Source organism: Lampetra fluviatilis, chromosome 50 (genome assembly GCF_964198595.1).
Source record: "Lampetra fluviatilis chromosome 50, kcLamFluv1.1, whole genome shotgun sequence".
Taxonomy (NCBI): Eukaryota; Metazoa; Chordata; class Hyperoartia; order Petromyzontiformes; family Petromyzontidae; genus Lampetra; species Lampetra fluviatilis.
Genome location: NC_136324.1, coordinates 6,836,933 through 6,860,167, shown reverse-complemented (window position 1 = coordinate 6,860,167; position 23,235 = coordinate 6,836,933). Strand labels below are relative to the sequence as shown.

The 23,235-nt window shown below is 48.5% G+C and overlaps 1 protein-coding gene across 1 annotated transcript in view; it reads right to left on the bottom strand.

Moving 5' to 3' along the window:
• LOC144948553 (mannosyl-oligosaccharide 1,2-alpha-mannosidase IB-like) overlaps nt 1–23,235 on the bottom strand; it is a 448,029-nt gene that overhangs the window by 133,121 nt on the left and 291,673 nt on the right. Inside the window, exon 4 of the mRNA XM_078878122.1 lies at nt 12,303–12,383. Within this exon, the coding sequence (XP_078734248.1) occupies nt 12,303–12,383 (81 nt within the window). The remainder of the gene's footprint in view (nt 1–12,302; nt 12,384–23,235) is intronic.

Here is a 23,235-nt window from a genome sequence, read left to right as displayed (position 1 = left end):
TGCTGCATCTACGTGACTTTACCGAAAAAACCTAAGAATAAGATTATCTCTTTGTCAATGCACAAACTCGGCTTAACTCTGTCGCAGGCAAAACAATACATGGTCGAGGCAAGCATTGTCATATCTACCACTGCAGCAACAACAACAACAATAAAAAACCCCAACGCATTTGTTAACAGAATATAACCTTAAACACGCGAGAACCCAGCGAAATTCTCTTGCTCTTACGCAAAGGGGGAGAGCTGCGGCGTTTCGCTATCGCGTGAGAGCACTTTGCTTCGCCGTGTGCGGGCCCGCAAGATTGACCAACCGCCGCCGCCTACTCGTGAGAACGACGACGCTGCGGGGTTCCTGGGTGCCGTCCGCCACGACCGCCACAGTCCACCGCCACCGTGACAACGCACGGGAGAGGGCCGCAATCCGCTCAATCATTACGCGTGGGGCAAATTACCACGGCGGCCGTCTCGCCGATCGAAGCGAGCTGACGGGCTTTCTAGCACACGTGCTGACCACTCGCTGGCTGGCTGGCTGGCTGCCCCCCGGCCACCGGCGGTGAACGAGTGAATAATTTACGGGAGTAAAACAAATTGGAGGCTTGGTGGGGGGTGGGGTGGGGGGGGTGGGAGGGCTTCTGGCTGTGTCCGGGCACCAAGCCAACACCACCGAAATCCTGGCTTGCCAAACCGACTTGGCGCAGTCTCTTGACAATGAAATGAAAGAAAAAAACACGTGGATAAAAAAACACCTGTCTTCAAAATAGAACCTCACGGATGATTGGTGGTGTCTATTACGTCTATAATTAATACCCGGTTCTTCACATACCCGAGAAAGCCTCGCTGTATGTGAAGCCTCTTCCGGCCAGCGAACTCTGGCCCAGCTGGTATTGTGCGGATGGAATGTAAATGCCATTTGTGTAAGCCGTCGACACGGACGCTGCCTGCGGAGAGGTCATAACCTACTCGCAGCACTGCTTCCTCGAAATACCGCCATGCTGCCCTGGCAGGTGACTGTCCTAAAAACCAATCCCCCATGTCTAGATGATCCACCTACTCCACCTCCAAGCCAGTGCATGAAGGGTGCTCACCAGTCACCACCACACTGAATATAATCGCACTGCTGCGTCTGCTGCTTTGCTGCCTTTCGCACCCTCATTCGTTCCCTTCTCCGAAGTCACAATGACGATGAAAAAAACGAAATATTTGCACCCAATCCGCGTGCCCCTTTCTATTGTAACGTTGTTCCCCCTCCAACAAAACAAGGTGGGACAAAGGACAGATGGGGGAAAAACACCACATCGTACGCGTAATCAATCTGTGCGATCGGTCCGGGCATCGCCCGAGAAGCCAAAGAAATTTAATGAAAAGCCACAAACGCCTGTCGAGAAAACACGACGCTGCCAACTGGTGCACCGCGCGATCCGCAGTCTCACGTTGAATGTGCGAGCAATCGCTCCGCACCGCGCATTCTGAAATCAACGGAGCAAGCGTCGTTATTCGTAAACATTATTATGAATAACTATTAATAGTAAATATAAATTAATTCATAGCATTATTAATCACAATCAATTAACCCTTTCCCATTCTAATGGCGTACACGTTATTATTGATTTATTATACATTGGTACGCATTAAATTATTCATTATTGATAATCATTGTGAGCAATTAATATTCATAATAAAATAATTTGATATGAATAGCAAATACCAACTAGATTTGAAGCTTTCGTGACTGCAGGAATTACTCTTTGGTTCTTTCGGTAAAGTCACGTAACTTACCGAAAGAACCAAAGAGTACATACTAACTAATTAATAAGAATGTTAAAAAATATTAAAACTATATTAATAATTCATATTTCTATATTTATAATTATTTTTATTACTACACTTGTGTACCCGACACAAACCTCACTGAGTCTCAAGACCAGTTTCTGGGGAGGGTCTTGCCAGGCTTTGAGAGTCAGGCGCCACGCTGCTACACGTAATCCCCACCGAGCAACCCGTAGGGTCATTTTTCAGCATCGCTGTGAACATCGGCAAACATGCACCTTGCCAACTTGAAAAACACGCGCTTGTTCACAGCAAAATAACTCAACGCATTCGTCACGTTCATTGCCTCAAACGAAAGAACAAATATATAATCGGCGACGTTTCCGGCAGTGGATCTCGCTCATTGAAAACAGCACTTGCTGACGGTGTGTATGTTGGTGTGTATATATTGGGAGTGGTGGCGCAGGGGTTAGTGCTGCGCTACAAACTCGGCCCGCTCACGGCGAACATCGGCGATGAATATCTGAACCGGTTCAGGTGCGGTGTGTTTACATCGGGGAGACAAAGGTGGCCGGGCATGGTGCTGGCCAACCACCCCCTCGTGTTGGCCTTCATAGGTGCTCAATAACAGTACTCGCAAAAACATTCCGTGTTAAGGCTATACGGGTGATCTTTGTACGTGTATCCTGCCTCTGTGAACTCGGTTTAAGCCGAGGACCTAATGCACATTGTTACCAGTAGAAGAAATTCCGAATCTCAAACCTGTGCCTGACCCTTTCCCGACATTAACTCGGGTCGAAATTATAGCCTCGCACTTTGTGGTGATCATCTCATCATTGTTGAGACTGGAATGCTCAATGTGCCAACCTCAACAGCCACTTGCTCATTATGATGATGCTCACGGCACACCGGACACAGCAGGCATTGTGTGCGTGTGCGCGTGCGAGCTAATTAAAATGTTGAACAATGTTCCTCGGCTCAGAGTTTAGAGGATAAAAGGAACCGATGTGGTTACCGTACAATGGGAAAAGGGGAGGTTCACTCAATTTAAGGGGGGGGGGGGGGCGGTGGAGGGGGTGGGCAAAAAGCCCCCCCCCCTCCTAAAAAAAATCGCAATCTCTCCTAACCACTTTTCTCTCCCGTGTGTGAGAAAATTAAAATGTTGAACATAAAAAAATGGGCTCAGCGTTTGGATTATAAAGACACCAGTGGGCAAAAAAGGGGGGGGTCACTCAATTTTAAGAGATGGTAGGAGGAAAGGGGGGGGGGCAAAGAGCACCCCAACCCCCCCCCCCCCCCCCCCATATCCCTAAACCACTTTTCTCAAAAGTCTCGCGTGCGTGTGTGCGCAACATTAAATTTGAATGCCAAATTTCCGGCCCGTTCAAAATGAAAAGATTAATAATTGAGAAGACGTGACATTCAATGGTGGGGCGGGGGGGGGATAGGGACAGTTGTTTAATAACCTCGCTCACACACAGAGCCACCACACGGGGCCCTGCCGAGCCAATCGTCCCAGTTGAATTCCCGCTGCAGATGCATCTCCCCACCTCCCCACCGCCGCCCGCATGTGACTCTTGCGATTTTATTATTTGCTTTTTTTCTTCCTGCCGCGACGGTGCTGCCGTGATTGGGAGCGCTCGACTCACGGGGGGGGGGGGGGGGCGTTCGGAGTTTATATCCCGGTCCTCGGGTTGGCGGTTCACTATCTATATTCTTAGGTTTTTTCGGTAAAGTCACGTAGGTAAAAATTTTTAATTAATAAAAGTAAAATAAAAATAAAATAAAAATCACGACGTTTCGGAGGCAACACAAGCTTCCGTCGCCGTCGATAATAACGAGGACCACTTTGCGGCAAGTGAAGAGTTAATTGTATTTGATCCGTGTTTAGTTTTGGGTGAGGCCAAGCTGTAGTTAAACACCAAAGCTTGTGTCATTAAACTACTATGTGGGATCCAATCCTAAAAAAAAATGGTCACTGCATTGGCTATGGAAACCTACGTTTTAAGTAACTGTCCTATACATAATATGTCCCGATCATCCAAAAAATTTCTGGCCCAAGCCAATGCCTCCATGAGGCTAGATGACGAAAGACCCACCCCCCCCTTGATGATCAACGGTGCACAACAAAGGCACTTTGGCCATTAAACTTCATCTGTCACCATCTAATCTCAAGTCTCTTCCTTTCGCCTTCAGCTGGATTTTTTTTTACTTCTCGTTTGAGCACCGCTGACTGACGGGCATGCATCCCGCGCATCGCCCACAGGGTTACGGCGCAAGCCACGCCGGGCAGCCGGGGGGGGTGGGATGGGTCCTCCCATCCGCGACGGGGAGCGAGCGGCGTGCCAGGGTGAGGGGCCAGGGGGTCGCCGGCTCACGCGGACAGCAGATGGCCGCTGCGCAAACACGGACACGAGGATTTTGTGGGGATAGCGGCGACGCGTGCCATCGCGGCGGCGTTCCTCCCCTGGGAGACGGCGGCGTCTCTGTGAATGTCACGGAGTCGGCTTCCCGCTACGGCGGCAGCGGCGAGCAGGGCGGACGCGCCCCATCTGCGAGCGAATGCGTGCCGGCGCATTCTGCTTATTTTCGCACGGCTCGTGCAGATGCAGAGCAGCGACTGCAATTTCACATTCAGGTGGTCAAGCCAGTCGACCGCGTCAGCAGGAGCGGCGGAGTGTATCGCCCGTGACGTCTCCGTGGTATTTGTGGATAGGGCATTGCGTCGTTGTGCGTTGTACGGTCTGTTCTGGATGACCACAGTCGCACGCTGGAGAGTTTTTAATCTTCCATTTGTACATCAGGTATCCTCATCTGTCACGGTTTGTGCGGATGCCTTTTAAGGTGGACCATCAGTTTCGTGGAATATCAAACACATGGATCCGTGTCTGATCAATGCCAATGCATTGTTTCTCAGCCACAGATCTCATCAGTGGCGAGTGAGATCAGGGCTGGTCCAGAGACTCGTCTAGGTTTTACAAAGCCTGAAACGAGGAGCTGGTGTGGTGTGTGCAGGGTCGCCACTAGGGAGACAAAGACGGCTGAGTGTGGTTCTGACCACCCACCTCCTCGTGTGCCTTTTTATTCATCCAGGCAAAACACTGAAAAATAGGTAATGCATATATGGACATCGCAGCGATTTATGTAAATGAGCCGGAATTATTTGTCAACTCCACCACCGCCCCTCCTGTGAAGGTTTCCCGGCTTCGCTGGGATGTTGGGAATGTGGGCTGAGATGTTGGGAATGTGGGCTGAGATGTGGCATAGTAGAATTCGTGGACTCATTTCTCTCTTGTTGTGAAAACTTGTTTTCGTTGTTGTAGTGCTTTATTTGTTTTGGTGCCATTCACTTAATTTGTTTATTCAGATTAGATTTTGCTTGGTAGGTAGTAGAGTTGTTAATTTGCTTGGTAGCGGCCGCACATGGGTTTTTGGTCCTCATATATAATTAATGTACAGCCTTATGGGATGCTATGAGCATGAATGATGCGAAAAAAAATAAAAGTTTTTTTATAGGTTCTGTTGAAGGCTACATTGGAGATATTTGTCTTTGTAAACGAGGATTAGTAAGTGTGTGTAATGTTCATTGGCTTAGCAATCCGCATGCCGTGCTAACATCCGGGGGAAATCTGGGTTCGATTCCTTGCTATTCACATCAGTGGCGAAAGTTGTCTAAACCTGCTTCACAGTCGAAGTGAACTCTGCCACGTCACGAGGTGTCTATACATCGGCAACGGGAAGGGAAAGGCAAGCTGGACATGGTGCTGGTGACGCCAGCTCAATAAGCGTGATGTTAGCCCTTAGCAAGTGCCTGCTAATGGCAATCGCCTCGATGGTCTATGAGACTGCCCAGTCGAAGCGCAAGTGTTCGTATTTCTCCATCGCTAATGTGCAACATGCATTGCTCAGCAGAGAGATACGAGTTTGAATAGTTTCACGTCTTGGCTCTGCCGGGAGACACGGAGAGACAGCGATTGGAGAACAAATTAAGCCGCAGGGAGGGAAAGGAGTCACAAAGAGACCGACAGAGCTGCAGAGACACAAACGGAGAGATGCAGAGACAAATGGAAACATGGACAAAGAGAGAGACAGAGGGACAAACGGGGATACAAGTCAGTTTTTCTATAACGCCGTGTGTTTTCATGACGCAAATTGGATATAACGCGATGAACGTACGAGGGATTTTTTTGTTTATAACGTAGATGCGAATTGGATATAATGCGATCGCGTGAACAGAACTACGTCATGGGAGTAGTTTTAAGTGGTTTACACGGCTGTCTTGGCGTAGCATCACACAAGGCAGTGGGATACTGCTGGATGCTTCTTGATGCTACCCACATGCCTGAAGTCTTTGTTCAGCCTGCGTATGCATCTCTCGTGTTATCGCGGGCTCTGCTTTACCCTACAATTCTATATTATTCATTATAACGTGATTTTTCCATAACGCGGTGTTCTTCAGGAGCGCAGTGACAGAGTTATAGGGGAACAGACTGTACACAAAAAACAATGAAGCCTTTATCAGTTTTAAATTCTGGCCAATTTAGCCGATTAAACAAAAATACGTTTTTCTCCATATTCGCACGGTAAAATTTACTCCTAAGGGGATGAAACTCTTAGCGTGTTTCCTACAGCACAATCATTAAAGTAGGCATGACAGTGAATTTGACAAATGCTGTGCAATGTTTATTGCTTTGCTTCATCACTGATATGTTGTGCGCATTTTTAATGCAAGCGCAAAAGTTAATTACAATAATGCATGCAGATGTTCGAGTACCGCTTGCAGACACTACAGGTTCGACGGTTACTATCATGACTAAACATTTTTTTCTTCCATCGAATCACCGTCGTTGAATCGTAACAATTGATCAACTTGGAGGGCGGTGAGTTTTATTATTCCTCTCCTGCTCACAGCCATGGACTTGAGTCCACTGTGGCCACACATAGTCCACAATCCCAGACCAGATATTTCGCTTGTCAGTTCCACCAGAGTTGCCATCACTTTGGCAGTTTCGATATCTTCACGTGACAAACGGTGAATTCCGCGGTGCCCATTTGAAATGAGCAGATCGGCAAGCCCTTTTTTTCCATACAACTCAATCGGTAAGACTTAAAGTTACGCGACCTTAGGCGGTACACCAGCTTCTGCTCAGATCCACACACTTCAAGACTGACAGCTCGCCGCGAATGCATCCCCCAATCCTGCTGCAGATGCAGCAGGACAAACTTGCCTCAGGCCACAAACGCTGCCCGTTTTGCAGCCTGGTGTTTCGCAGACGGAAGGGCCCCTAAAACCCAAAACGCTTTGCATGTCCCGAAGCGTGTCAGCGGAGCAAAAAAGGCGCTCCGGCTGTCGTCTGTTTTTTGCCAAGACGCGACGGATATCCCACGTGACCCCGGTCGCCAAGTGTGGGCACAGCAAGCGCAGCCCCAAACCAGGGGGGGGGGGGTGGGGTGAGTGGGGGGAAGGGGGTGGAGAGCGCGGCGCACCAGTGCCTCGCTATGTACGTATGTTGAACTTAACGAAGTAACAGTGGCGAGAATCGTGACGCGAAACCACAGGTAGTGTGACGAGGTACTCGTTACCGACCCCGCACCAGAGCTGCCGGGGGTTCGACTCTGACCCAGGAAACGGTGGTCAGCCCTAAGTCACCGCAGAACAGGGCTCCCCCCAGCAGACAGATGCGGTCACCTTCATCAATGGAAAACGAAAAACAGTCCGCATTGTGACTGCTACAGTCACCAGAGCCAGACCTTTGGATCACATGGTCCAATATTTACGTCACCAACGATTCACAGACGATAGATCATATGTATATATGCTGAACTTCTTTCATACTGTACATAGCCAGCCGTGCTAATGGCAGGTGCGGGGGGAAGGACAAAACACCGTACACAAAGAGCAGTTATAAAGATATTACTTTTCAATCGAGATTTATATTTGCTTCACTGCAGTACTTTAATTTGGTTTTGTTCTCGCCATTTTTGTGCGAACGAGACCGCCATCCCGGTCTCCCGAGTTCTCACTTCTCGCCCGGTTCGACAAAACCAACTTCAAAGCTGAAAGAACTAAAACTCCGTTTCCAGACGGGGATAAAAAAAAGGTTCGAGCGAGTGACGGCTCGTTCGGCAGCACGGAGTCTGTTTGGCACTCATGTTCGTGTGCGGTATTTTGGCTTTATGGACAACGATCGCACTACAACTGGGTGGCTCAGTGGGTGCAATGCGTTGAGACATTTAGATTATTTTGCTGCTATAAATGTCCAAATGTTGAGCTATCATTTGTGGCCAGGTCGCTTTTTAAAAATAAGTGAATACCTCAGTGGGCTTTGTCTGATATGATGGGGATTGTTTAGTTTTATTTTGTATGTGTCTGGGTGATTTATTTACATTTCTTGAATTTTTCACTCCTATCGTGTTTTTGTATCGTTTGTTGTTGTAACGTTCTTATCCGCCATCTGTGAAAAAGAGCTTCATAGCTCATCGGATTCCTGCTGCCGTATCAAATTCAGAATCTCATTCTGATTCTGTGTAAAAGGCACGGAGCCCCAAACGTGGCTAAGGGTCCTGCGTTCGAATCCTGGCAGCCACCCGGAATGACACAAGGTGAAGATACACATCACGGATACCAGATCACAGATGGGTTCGAAGCGTCCCAGGGGGCGCTACCGATATGACACGGTCGTGGCATTGAGCCGGCACTGCTGACACCATGGGTTCGAATCCAAGTCCCGCTTACTTACTCTTTGGTTCTTTCGGTAAAGTCGCGTAGGTGATTTTTTTTTTTTAATCACGACGTTTCGATTGCAACACAAGCAATCGTCATCAGGTGTGACAACCACAGCAAGAACATTTTTACTGAAGTGGGAGAGATGCCGGAGTTAAGGAGATTATATTTAAATCGCTATTTGACAAGTGCTGCGAGAGTCTGATGGTCTCAGCCCGGTCCCCGAGGACGGACCAATGACACCTTCTTTGCATTGGGTGACTGCCGTGAGGTAAAGGCCCATGTGCGTAACACCTAAAGGAGCACACCGCGATGCAAGCTCCAGAGACCTAATAAAGACACGGAGGAGTTGAAGTGCATTCTGTGGTGACATCTTTCCGGGCCGATCCCCGTCCTTGACGTCAGGATCGGCGTGCCGGAAGGGATGTGCCATGACTGACAGTGCAAGCGGCGACGACAAGAACAGACAAACACAGACTGATCAACACGTAGACTTTCGTGACCAATATGATACAGGTTTCAGGTTGTAAATGTTGTGGCTTTGCTCTCCAACACACCGGTGTGCTGTACTATTAACAAATTGGCATGCTCTGTTTACGTAACAAACCTTACTAATTGGCTGCGTCGTGTGGTGGCGGGTTTAACGGCACATTTATATACTTACGCGATCTAACCCTAAACACCTGTATTATGAAACATAGACTGACAACACCAACGAATGAGACTGTCGACCAACACCACGACATTGTCCACCTCACGATCTTCAAGACCTCCCCCACTGCCTCGCTCCTTCATTCCTCAACCCGCCCTTGCTTCCTTCTTGCTCCCCCTTCAAGCGCACGCCCGCAACCAACGGCTTCTGGCAAGGCCCCATCGTTAACCTTTGCTGCGAGTGAGGTCACTCCTCCTCCTCCTCTGCCACCACTGTGATCTGGGGAATTCCCCTCTCGCTGACCGTCCGTGCTGTCAATTCCCTGGCCCCTGCTTAAGAGTGCAGCCTCAACATCTTCTTCCTCTGTTCCTCTGCTAATGACTGTCTTTTCTTTAAGCAACAAACACAACATCTTGGCATTTACACAAACACGGCCTCCCTGCGTATGTATGTTGAGCTTCTTTTGCACCGTACGTAGCCAACTGTGCTAATCGGAGGTGCGCGGAAAGGACAACCCTCCCTCCAGACAGGCAGCCAGCCAGTAAAACTTGGCACTGCCCGCGCATGCGTGCAGGGGTGGAGGGTGTGCGCAGCGATGTCACCTTCGTGCACGCGCACTTGGCCACATGCCACCCAAGAATCCAGCCAGGAATCCAGGCAGGAATCCAGGCAGGAAACTTTATTTCCCAACACGGTACGACTTGTTGATATTGCCATGGATTTGAGACGCAGCCAGAGGCGGTGGCGGCGAGGTGTGGTGGGATCCGACGATGCAGCGCTGGCCACCGTGACCCCCCTTGTCCTCGATGATAATTGAAACGTAATTTATTTGCTAATGATTGAATTGGGGTCGAAATAGGGAGCATTTGCTGAGTCTCGAGTAGTTTGCAACCAAAGTCGTACCTTTGTTTGCAATTACTGGAAAGCACACGTTGGCCCGATGCTCATTTCTGTCTTTCAACTTTTAAATTACTTAAAGTAATTACTTTAACGCTCCGAGACAAAACTGCTGCCTTTGTTTTCGCGATTGTTATCGATTTGTGTGCATTGCTATTTTCCCTTGCAGAAGAGACGGTTGGCTTGCGACCAGCATGGGCCGTTCATGTACAAATATCCCCGTCGGGCTGCACAGCGGTGCAGTGGCACCCCGCTAGTGCCTCACTGCAAGAGGGATTCCCACCCCCCCTCCTTGCACGGAGCCCTTCCTGTGCGGAGTTTGGCCGCTGGGATTACAAGCAGCCAGCCACGGCGCAGAGTAGCCACCGGCACGCTTGCTCTCGAGAAGGACCGTCACCCGAAACGTCGGCTTTGTACCGGCTGTTTGCTCATCGGTGGGCCGAGGGCGGTGAAGTGAGTTACGTCAGCGGTGGCCTGGCCGCAGGCTGCCTCCGCATACAAAGAGCCGTGTCCACTTCCTGACGTGCCGGCCGCGCTCGTTGTGACATTGTGTTTGATGGCGTAGATGTCGGTGCGAGATTCGCGCATAAACACATCCGGAAAGGTCACGTGCGATCGAGTAAGATGGATGGGTAAGGGCTGCGGGTAAGAAGATTACGAAACTTTTAGTTTTTTTAAAGCTGCTCATATCGCGGCGTTGAATTAAAACTCGACGCTGATTATAAATTCAGCTGCTGCATTCCAAAAAAGGCAAATCTACTTAACTATTTTTTTAAGTTTTCACAGATGCCCCAATTAAAAAGTTTTTTTTTCGCAAAAAAACCCCATATCCTTACATTTAACTCGTTGTTAAGTGCATCAGATGTCTATGTATTATACTGGTCCCCACCATACCAATGTGGAATTTCCAACATTGGGTTAGTGTTGTAGACAGGCACCATGTGATGCTCAATAAAGCAAAGGGGCACTTTGACTTGCTCGGCATGCGGTATGCTTGTATGACGTGATGGTGACGCAGTTCATAAGATAGCGCTACCAACCTGGGTTTAATTCACGACCGTGGATACAATCAGTGCCACGCGGCATCTGTCGGAATCTAAGGCCTCTTTCATGTCAACAACTCAGCCTGGAAATGAGTACCTGGTGCAGTGGGTAAACGCCAGGGTTGGAGAGACAAGGCATTGGGAGGGGGGACACACCACATCCTCTCTGCTGTGTCGTGCGAGCCTTAACCAGCGGTCACTACAGCACTTGCCCCTAACATCCCTTGCCCCTAATATCCTTTCAGGACAAATGGGGCATTCACCATATCCAAAGCCGGCCCAGCCACTAAGCGACCCTTGCAATTGCAAAGGGCCCCGTGGCCAGCAGAGGGCCCCCTAGAGTCACTGCTAGCGAGTGGGTGAAAAAAATCATACATCAAAGGGGCCTCCAACCAAATTTTGCTTAGGGCCCCCAAAGGTCTAGGGCCGGTTCTGACCATATCGCTTTTGTGTGCCACCCTGCCTTAGACTGTCGACCTATATAAACACGTGGGTCTGTCACATGACCTTCCACTTTGAGAGTCTTCATCATGCCACAAGGGTTCAGTTGTGCATTTTGCCTGGCGCAGCAGGAACCGTGGTGACATCAGCTCGACTTAGAGGTGAATGGCAAGGCCGCTGTTGTCGTGCCTGTGCGTGTATAGAATGTTACATTGCGTGCATATGCCGAACATCGAGGCTCGATTTGGTGCCCTGTACAACACCGGCGGTAACAGTGATTTGAAGATGCCATACGACTCGTAATGCGGTTGGTGTTCGCGGTGGTGGTGGTGTTGGTGATCATAAAACACGCCAATTGCGAGGACGCTGAGAATGATGGTTTGAAGTCTGCTGACGCTGCTGAAAATGATGATGATGATGACAATTCTGTTGATGATCACGACAATGAGATGAGGGTAAGGATGACGTCAGCGATGCTGCTGCTCACGCTGCTGGTGATTGTGAATGATGGATGTTAGAAATGTTGTTTTTGCTGCTCCTAAAAATAATGATGGCAATGCGGTTGCTTCTGCTAATGATGACGCTGATGATCATGCTGTTGCCAATGAATGATTATCCTGATGTCGTCTCTGCTGCTGCTGCAGACGATGACGACGATCATGCTGTTGCCGATTGATTGTCCCGACGCTGTTCCTGCTGGTGCCGCTGCTGCCGCTGACGACGACGGTCAAGTTTAAGGACAGTCGTCCGGGGAGGGGAGATGACCGTGTGTAGCATACCTCCAGGCCAGACAGGTAGTAGGCGGAGATGAGTCCCCCGACAAAGCGGATGTTCACCTCGAAGACCGACACCTCCGTGTTCTGTGACCACAGAGACACCACGAAAGCACGGCTCAAGACAGGCACAACAAAACAAAAACATCCCCAGCTCAGCAAATCACCACGGCCGTCTCATCACCTCATCATCGTCGTCGTCGTCGTTGTTATTATTATCATGACGACGCACGTTTACCCGCGGAAACCTCACGAAGCCTCGAGACTCTTTAATGAAAGGAGAGTCCTGCCACGTTTTCGTTGGAAGGGGGCAATTTGGCAACGTGTAATCCCAATTGGGTAATTTTCACGGCCAATACCATTTGCGTGGTGTTTTTAAAATTTTCAGCTATGGGAAGAAACCAGAGAACACTGAGAAAAACCCACGCAGAAGAGAGGGGGGGGGTATGTACAATCTCTGCAAAGAAAGGCACCGGAGTTGGGAATCGAACCCAACTGCTCTTGCTGCGAGGCATGAGTGCCACCACAGTGCCACGCGTAAAACCCGGGGTGCCCTTAGGGAGGCATCAGACAAGAGCAACGTGCCGGGTGCTCACCCTGAACGCTGCTCGTCACCGTTAAGACAATCGCGATTCAACAGCACTCGGTGAGATCCATCGTCCCGTGACCACGGCCACGGCATTGTTGCTGATGTACGCGGTTTCGAATCGGGAAGGCCGCCCTGGTTAATTCCGCAGGTGTATTAACCGTGAAAAAATATATCCGCACCCGCCGCCTCGCAGCATCTGTTAAAGATGCTGCGACGTCGTTCGACGAGTAGGCCATTGTATGCTGGCGTTGTGGACCAAATTTGATAGATTACTCAATTGGGAAACAATGACTAAATAATAATAATAATTATCACATCTCATTAAAAGGGTGAAATGATTTGCATAGACGGCAGCCATTTATTCACAATTTTAGATGTGGGTCATTAACGTTTGGGAATGTGTGCCACATACGTATCAATGTCTACATGTAAAAAGTACACATGACAAACGCATTTATACTTTGCCAGAATGTAAATCGTTTGTAGAGCGAAGTGCAGCGGAGTTATGTGAACCGGTCCGGGTGCTGGCCTGGCCATTCATCGACTCGCAGTCGCGATTCCCAATCTCAGCCAGTCCATTTTTTTGAACTCAACAATTTTTTTTTCATCAAATAAGGCCCACTTGGATTTAAAAGTGTATAACTCCAGTGGCTTCCTAATATCGGAAGCAGGAGCGTTCCAGACGGCCGCAGATTCGCATGTGAAAGCGCGTGATGCAATTTAGTTTGTGGGAGTGCTGGCTTTAGGCCATTTAGCAGCAGGGGATTTGTAACCCATTGTGTGCAGTTCCCCTATCTCGGTGGCAGTGGCGTAGGTGGGGGGGGGGGTGATGAAGATGACCTCAAAATCCGTGACAGGTGTTCGTGGTGGCCAGGCTATATTCCAGGGGTGGCAGTGGCTAGTCGTGAGGTCGTATTCACGGATGCGGCGATGTACAGTCAACCCAGCCGTGCATATATCCAAAAGTTACGAACGCAAACAAAGTTTTCGACATGCATGTTCGGATCAATATGTGGATACCAAGCACTTGATCTGCCTGGGGTTTTTTGTTGTTGTTGTTTAAAACGGTAGAGGTTTCGCATACTACTCAAGCCTCCTTTCTGCCACTTATTGTGGTTTACCGCAGTAAAAAATTAATGAAGCGTTATCTTTCCCGTGGTGCATTTGCATACAGAGTGTTAATAAATGATGCCGAGCAGGAGATGGACGGGTGAGGGGCTGGCTCTGTGAGAGCAAGATGTAGCTACAGCTACACCACATAAATGTATGTATGTAGTTGAAATTCGTTTGCACCGTACGGAACCAACCGTTATAATCGGCGGTGTGGGGGGGGAAGGACAACAAACTAAAAACAAAAAAGCAGTTTAAAAAAAAATCTGTTTTCAATTTAGATAAAAAACAGAACACTGCAAAATCAATACCAAGGGCTCGTCTGTGAAAACTTACGTGGGTCGGTGCTCATCTCAATTATTGGTTATGAGCCGTTTGTGGGAATTCCACATTCCTATGGCGGGGAGGGGTGGGTGGGTGACTGTTCTCAATTTTTGTAATTGTTTAAATAGTTTTCATTGCGACTCATCGCAATCCCGGTACCAAGCCCTGGTCCACAGCAGAGGGTGTGTGGTGGGGGAGAACAGGAACTCGTAGAGCAAAATCCTCCCGAGATCGGTGCGCCAGAGGCTTAACGAAGTGGTTGGGTTTCGATTTAAAGCTTTCGTGACTGCAGGGATTCATCTTGTTGGTTCTTTCGGTAAAGTCACATAGAATGGAAATAATAAAATAATAAAATAAAACATAATAAAATAATTAGTCGCGGCATCTCTTCAGAAAGGTGAGAGAAGGATTTTAAGATCCTTCAACAAACTCCGGGAAAAGAAGGCTCAGCTAATCGATGAAGTGGTTGGGGTAAGGGGGATTTGGGCTCACTGCCCCCTCCCAAGCGGGGACCGTGACAGCTTCCACGGGGAGGCAGGGGGAAGGACGAGAGGAAAGATTTCTCGCGTAATTGTTGGGGAAGTCACGTGGTGTGCGTACTGCATCATCGGGTTTGCGGCATGACCGTATTGCGTGAACGTCATTGTCTCTGAACATGTCTGCTGTCGTTATTCTTTGAATCTAGAACAATGATGGAGATAAAGAGGAGCAGGGAAAGGGGTAAACAAAAGCGGGGGGGGGGGGGGAGCGGGGGGATTAGGAACCACGGATGTACCGTGGGCTGCGTTGATGCCCGAGCAGGTTCTGCACCCACGGTATTCTGCATTATAACCCACGGTGCCATCCAAACTTAATCTTTGCACCGTACGTACAAAAAGACACACAGATTTCCAATTCAGCCCTAGACTTGAGGCACGGAGCTGTTATCAGGGCAAAACAAAAAAAAACCACCGTGCAATGGAACTGGTATCGACCAAAACATCCTGAACTGCAGAAAACACAATTGGGGTGACACACAGCAGCAGCAGCATCACCCCTGACTGAGAACATCTTGACAGGACCATCCTGAAAAAGAGTCTTGAGACTCGGTGAGCATACCTGTCAACCCATCACATTTACCCAAATTATTGTACGGGGAAATTGGGTCTTCAGGTCCAATTTTTTTGGTCTATTTGTTTGTGTTTCTCCATTGTGATGGTACTTTGTAGGATGAACGGTGAGATTTATAAGGACACGGGGTGACCAATAAGGCCTGAATTGGTCTGTAAATAAGGTAGGGCACTGATAAGGGGTTGACAGGTATGGCTGATGGTTTTCTCCGGTCATGGAAGCATCAATAAAAAAAATTGTGGCATGTACCATCCTAAGGCCGCCATGGCATGCGCGTATAGGGTGGGGGGGGGGGGAATCGTATGATGCCAGACCACCTTTGCCTCCCCAGTAACCGATCAGGGCCACGCTACCGCACCGTGAGCTCGTGGTTAGGGTGCACAGCACCAGGAGAGGGCCACGGGCTCGGGTGGAGGAAACGTCACCGATGGCGAGGATGTGCCAGCAGGGGCTGAGGGGGCACCAGGCTCAGTGGTGAAGTGCGTGGCCACTGCCCCCCCGCTGCCTGTGTTATGAACAATAAGCGTGCGTGTCACTGTTTGTCTTTGTCACTGTTCGTGTGTGTCGCTGTGCTGTGTCGCTGTGCTGTGTCGCTGTGCTGTAGCGCTACGCTGCGCTACGGACCCGGCGACCCGAGTTCGATTCCCGCTCACGGCTACCAACACCGGTGATGATTATCTGAACCGGTCCAGGGCCTCCCCTAGGTCGACTCAGCCTCAAATCAGTACCTGGTGCGGTGTGTAAACATCGCTACTGGGGAGACAAAGGCGGCCGGGCGTACTGCTCGCCACCCTTCCCCTTCATGTACCATTCTGGCCTCCATAGGTGCTCACCAACAGCACTTGCCCCTATAGTCTGTTAAAGGCTATATAGAGGATCTTTGTCTTTGTATATGCTTATATATATAGCACCAACCCGCTCGCATGTATCTGCTTGCACACTGTGTTTATACATGCAGAATTCTCTATTAATAGGCACCGTCCCACTTTGCTGTACAGCGCTGGGACGCACAGAGGCACTGCCTCAAGCCTGGGCACGTTCGGCTCGGCACGGCGGGGGGCGCGGGGAAACTGGGCCAGCGTATGGCGCTGCTCACGCACTACTCACTCCACAACACCACACCACCCTACTCACTGCACCGCACCACTCACTACTCACTACACAACACTGCACCACCCCACACACTCCACTACACCGCACCACTCACTCCACACCACCGCACCACCCCACTCACTACACACTGCACCACCCCACTCACTACACCGCACCACTCACTCCACAACACCGCACCACCCCACTCACTACACACTGCACCACCCCACACACTACACACTGCACCACCCCACTCACTACACCGCACTACTCACTACACACCACTGCACCACCCCACACACTACACACTGCACTACTCACTTCACAACACCGCACCACCCCACACACTACACCGCACTACTACGCTACTCGCTACATCACACGGCACCACACTACGCGTTCAGTAATTCCCGAAATATTGCCATGTGCTGAAACACCACGTTCCACTCGTGTGAGCACCGTCACAATCTGATCGCACGGAGGCCATGATATGAAGTGCTCCTGCACTCTGCGTAAGGGGAGGCTGCCTGCGTTTTTTTATACTGTGTAGATTTTCACAACCAATGTTATTCTCATTGTGCTGGAGAATGGCAACGGAAGACAACAACAGAATCACTTACACACCTTACATCTCTCCGATCCTCGTAGGCGTAACGCCTGTATATTCGGAGTTTGCATGTTCTCTCTGTGGTAGCGTGGATTTTTCTCCGGGTTCTCCGGTTTCTCCCTCCATATTTAGAAACGTGCGTTTCCAGCATTTGGCTGCTATACATTTCCCACGTGATAAGCCACTTCGTTGAGCTATCATCAGTTGTGGTCAGGTCATTTCCGTAAAAAAAAGAGCTAGATAGCTCAGTGGGGCCTTACCTGGTAAAATAAAAAAAAAAAGTTGGAAATAAAAATTATCTTCACAAATAAAATCTCACGTTCACTTCACATGCAAAGCTGGCTTAATCGCGGATCCAAGTTAAAATGTCTCCCTGCTCAATTGAGTAATGGGACAACGCTCGTCTGCACTGGTGTGCCCCAGCCTGTAGAGGACAATCTACAGTGTCATTAAATCATTTATAACAAATTACAGCTCTTTGTCAGTCCACTGAAGGACGAAGTCCTCTCCCCATGGCGTGTCTGCTGTCACAGGGGTTGTTTGTGACCAGACCACACTCCACGCCGGTTCGTGCGGGTTGAAGAATGATCGGGGGGAGGAGGAGAGCTGGTTCAGATATTAGCCGCGAATCAAACTCGGGTGGCGCAGCGGTGAACACAGCGGCCACGGAGGGTCTCGATGGGGCCCATTCTATGGCAGGATCTCGGCAGCGTCTCTGTAACGGCTGGTATGAGTCCACCCCCACCCCCACCCTCCTCCATGTAAATTCCGTGCAACGTTTTTGAATTTCACACAAACCCCGTGCGGAAAACATGCCGAGCAACGCACCGCACTCGTTCGCCTCGGCTCGTGTTTGACTGGATTTGAGTTTTCTGCCGTGCGCTGCACAGACATTGAAAAGGCTCCAGAGAACTCATCAATAGCGTGCGCATGCGAAGGCATGTATGTCTGGCTTTGTCTGCATGTATTCATGTCTTTGCAGAGGAGCAACGCTCACAATAACGAGCAGAGCGCCGGGCGGCTAAAACACAGCAGGCTGTCACAGTAGGGGCAGTCATCTCAGTCAGTCGACCCATGGAACCTGGGTCTGTCCCGTGACCTCCTACCAGCGGGCGTTCGACACGTCACGTGGCCTTAAAGTGCGCATAGCCTGGCACAAGCGCCGTGGAGACGTCACCACCACTTAGTGGCGAATGGCGGTTGTTGTTTTTGTACGTCTTTGTGCCAAACTCTTTGTAAAACAATTACATGATGTTTTGTGTGTGTGTGTGTGCATTGATTGGTGACTGGGCCAAGGACCATCGAACTCGCTCCACGCAACGACGTGGTTCAGTCAGGGGCGAGAGAGGCGTTACGTATTTATTGTTGAAACATCGGCAGGAATTACTCTTTGGTTCTGTCGGTAAAGTCACGTAGAAAATAAAATAAAATAATAATATAATAACGACGTTTCGGTTGCAACACAAGCAACCATCATCAGGTAAGAATGAATGATAAAACACAGACACGGAAACAACATAGTCAGACACACATGCAGAGAGAGAGACACACACAAAGACACCGAGCGAGACACACACCAAGATAAAACACAGACATGGAAACAACATAGGCAGACACACATGCGTCTCTCTCTACATGTGTGTCTGCATATGTTGTTTCCGTGTCTGTGTTTTATCATTCATTCTTACCTGATGATGGCTGCTTGTGTTGCAACCGAAACGTCGTATTATATTATTATTTGATTTGATTTTCTACGTGACTTTACCGAAAAGCCCAAAGAGTAATTCCTGCAGTCACGAAAGCTTCGAATCTAATTGATATTAATTTTAGCAATTTGTATTTATGTGGTTTATTTGTTTTTACTATATTTCTTTAGCGACTTCCTCACCTTTCCTTTACTTTTGCATTGTTGTCATGTTCTGACCCCGTACCCCAACTGGACATCTGTGAAAAAAAGAGCTTCATAGCCCATCGGATTCCTCCAGTTGTGAATAAAGTTCCCACTTACGATCCTGTAATTCCGCAACAAATTGCGGCTGGTGCGTTGGTGACGTTTCTGGCCTTCGAATGGGAAGTTGGGTTCGAACCGATGCGCCTTCAACTCGCGGGCAGTGACCGCTCGCTCGTTGGTGCCTGGATATGGATTTTTAAAGTTAATAAGTTGATAAAAGGGAAAGAAAAAAAACATTTTGCAAGCTGCAGCCTTTGCAACCGGCCAGGAAAAAAACTAAATTTCATAAGAGCGGGTCAAATCGATGCAATTTTGTAGTGACAACAAAAGCAATTTCAATTTCCAAAAGCATCATTCAAGACACGCAAAGATAGAGACAATAACACAGTTATTTATATATTGGCCTTTTCTATTTTCAAGGATATTATTGAATTCCCCCCCGCTCACTGTACATTTTATTTGTTGGCTGGATTTCCGTCTATTTTTCACACGAGGGTTATAATTACAACACTTAAGAACAACCTCACTTAATAATGCATGTGAATGTACACTTCAACTTACTATCCGATTAATCCAGCCACTCGAGCCGTCGCCAATTTGCATTCTTGTTAAGTTTACATTTCAATTTGCGTTTTAAAAAACGTGCCGTTTCTACCCATTAACTTATCTGCGCATTAAATGTTTACGTACACATGCAATGCTCCCGTGCATTCACACGCAACTATTCAGGGATATGCCCTCGAACCGTCATTCATTTCCTTACACCATGTCTCAGGCACTCTCTACCAATGTGCACATCAGGGTTAATAACACTGGTCAACAAAAAAAAAACACATTTTTTTCTGGCCTGGACTTTTGCAGCTGTTTTAGACTAATTTCAGGGTGCTGATTCCAAATCTGATCTCAGATTTGCTCTATCACATCTCATTTTTATGCTATCGGCATACGCCATTTTCATTGATTTTACCCGAAATTAACTCTGTCACTTATGATTGCGAGTTGTTGCGAGTCAGTGACTGCTTTAGTGTTAAAATATGGTGCTGTATTTTTAGGATAGTGTGTTTATAATATCATTTTATGTAGATATCCACATTTATTTAATATTTTTCTTCTGCAGTTTTTATTGAAAATGCAATATTTGATATCTCAAAAACTGATGTGATAGACAAAAACTGATTCCAGATTTGGAATCAGCACCCCAACATTACCTTGAAACCGTTGGAATACCTTATGCCAGAAAAAGTGTGTTGACCAGTGTAATCACAGTCTCACCTGCTCAAATGAGCAACGGTGGACTACATCACATTCATCGGGCATACGCAGGGATAGTGAGCGGTTGAAATTACGATCGTGACTCTGGAAAAGCCGAACCCGATAAGGAACAAGTAATATTTAAAAATAGTAAAAAAAAAAACACGCTTTAATGAAATGCACCGTACTGGTAATGGCAGAACTCCACGACTCCAGGAAGTGACCCCGAAGCTTGCCATAACGTAAGGGGCCCTGGTGATTTACAGTCAACGTAGTTGAGTGTGGACAATTAGACCCAAGCCAAAACATAACATATAAAAAATATGGTTTTAAAATATATATTTCATATTTAATTATATAATATAGTATTGTCATCAGTATGTCATAAGTATACCAAGTTTGCAGTCGATACTACATTGGGAAGTGGGTTAAAATTGAGTTACAAGATTTGAGGATACGACAACAACAAAGTGAGTTAAATAAATGCGTGTAATAAAAAAAAGTGGCCAAAAGATCAAAAAAGGAAACTTCAACTTGACGCATTCAAGTTAAGAGGGGGCGCGGGGGGGGGGGCAGGACGCAGGGGGGGGGGGGGTTCAGTGAAACGAAGATAAAAGCTCCAGATTCGACTGGGTGGAGAGACTTGGAGCCAAAGACCTGTCTCGTCAAGGAGCGTAAACCAACGCGCAAAGTCCTCGCAGCAGTGGCTTTTGGCCAACCATCGAACAAAGACGGTCCACCGCATTGCAGTGGCAATCTACAGTTGTCATTATAGCACGCCTGAAGATCATCTGAAAATTAGTTTTCCTGAATGACGAATATTCAGCCTCGCGTTGGCTGGCCCGGGACGCAGTGGTAATGTTTTACACGTTAACAGAGTCAGTTCATGCAAAACTGCATCGCAGAACGCTAGAGAGCTCTTACCGTGGCGCCCTATTGCAGGGAACCACACAGCCAGGCCGGAATGCAGTCATAATCGGAGCGCACCATTGCCCAACCAAGCTCTGTGGTCCTATATTGTTATGGCGAGGGCCTAACGGTGTTGCGATATTAACTACCGCGCCTGGTATCAGTGGCGGCTCCTGCAAAATCTCTCAGGGGGGGCAAATGTCTGGATGATTGATAAGGATAAGGTCCACCCATCCAATGGATAAATTAACAGCTTAAGCATGTAAAGGCAACTTCACTTCTTTAATATTAATGAAAAATAAAGTGACTCTTACAAAACATCTTGTTTGTTTCTATACTCACTATAAAAAAAAACACTCAAGTTTATTTTATTAAAGATTCCACTAGGTGGCGACAAATTATATTGTTGGATGAAACGTGCTTACGTATGATGACGTAAGCACGTTAGGGCGAGCCCTCCCGGAAGCCATAGAGAATGCATTGCAGCGCCCCCGTTCGAAAAAAAACATCTTTGAATGTAAGTCTATGGGACCACTCGGGGCGATTCTCAGCTGGAGGGAAATCGCCTAAAAAGAGGCGGTACTCCACAGAACGTAGCATGACGCTGATTGGACTATATCCAGAGGCACAGTGACGGCTAGCGTGACTCTGTGGTTGAATGACATTGGTGGTGCGTCGCCCAATCGCCCTAATGAAGAAACCGCCCCTGCCTGGTATACAGGTTCGTGGGTTCAATCCTGACCCTGACACCCGTAAATTTGGAGTTTGCGGTGTCTCTCTCCCTGTGGCCACGTGGATTTTCCTCCGGGTCCTCCGGTTTTTCCCTCCACATTTAGAAACGTGCATTTAGAGTATTTGACTGCTTTACATTTCCACATAATGATGTCACATTGTTGAGCTGTCATTACTGGCCAGGTGGCTTCTGAAAAAGAGCTCTATAGTTCAGTGGGCCGTACCTGCTGAAGTACATTTAAAAAAAATTAATTCGTTTATGTTTGGGCAATCCATTAAAATATAGGTGTCTACAACATAAGAGATACTTATCTTCAGGGGTTGCATCTACAACAATCATCTTCCTCTAGCGGCGTATCACTCACCTGGTGCCAAGGTCACCACCATCACACACAGAGCCCCAACATAATCATACCAAACCAAACCACAGCGGCTTTCAAAGCATGCACTGTATAGTGCGCTGCACCTTGGGCGGCGCAACGCGGCCGAGGATTTGAGAGCATTTGGAGGCTTTAACTGCACCAACTCCACAGAGGGAAGAGACAAAGGGGAAGGGAAATGTTCGCAGCTTTGCGGCGTCTCCTCGCAGCACCGGATTAGCGAGGAACACTGGGAGGACGAGGCGATTGTTTTTACCAGTTGTGCAGGCCTGCTGGCAAACGTGCAAATGCACTTGCGCGCAGCAACGGAACATTAATTCGGCAATAACGCCACGCCGAATGCAATTTACTTAAAGGAAGAGGATATTTCCAAATACGAGCGTTACTGCTACTCGCCATTACTCCATGATTGCATTTGGTTGGGAAGCGGTGTGTGATCTTGTGGTGATGCCGGGTGAGCACGTGGTAGTGCTGGGTGGGATCGTGGTGGTGCTGGGTGGGATAGTGGTGGTGCTGGGTGGGATAGTGGTGGTGCTGGGTGGGATAGTGGTGGTGCTGGGTGGGATAGTGGTGGTGCTGGGTGGGATAGTGGTGGTGCTGGGTGGGATAGTGGTGGTGCTGGGTGGGATCGTGGTGGTGCTGGGTGGGATAGTGGTGGTGCTGGGTGGGATAGTGGTGGTGCTGAGTGGGATAGTGGTGGTGCTGGGTGGGATAGTGGTGGTGCTGGGTGGGATAGTGGTAGTGCTGGGTGGGATAGTGGTAGTGCTGGTTAGGATAGTGGTAGTGATGGGTGGGATAGTGGTTCTGCTGGGTGGGATAGTGGTGGTGCTGGGTGGGATAGTGGTGGTGCTGGGTGGGATAGTGGTGGTGCTGGGTGGGATAGT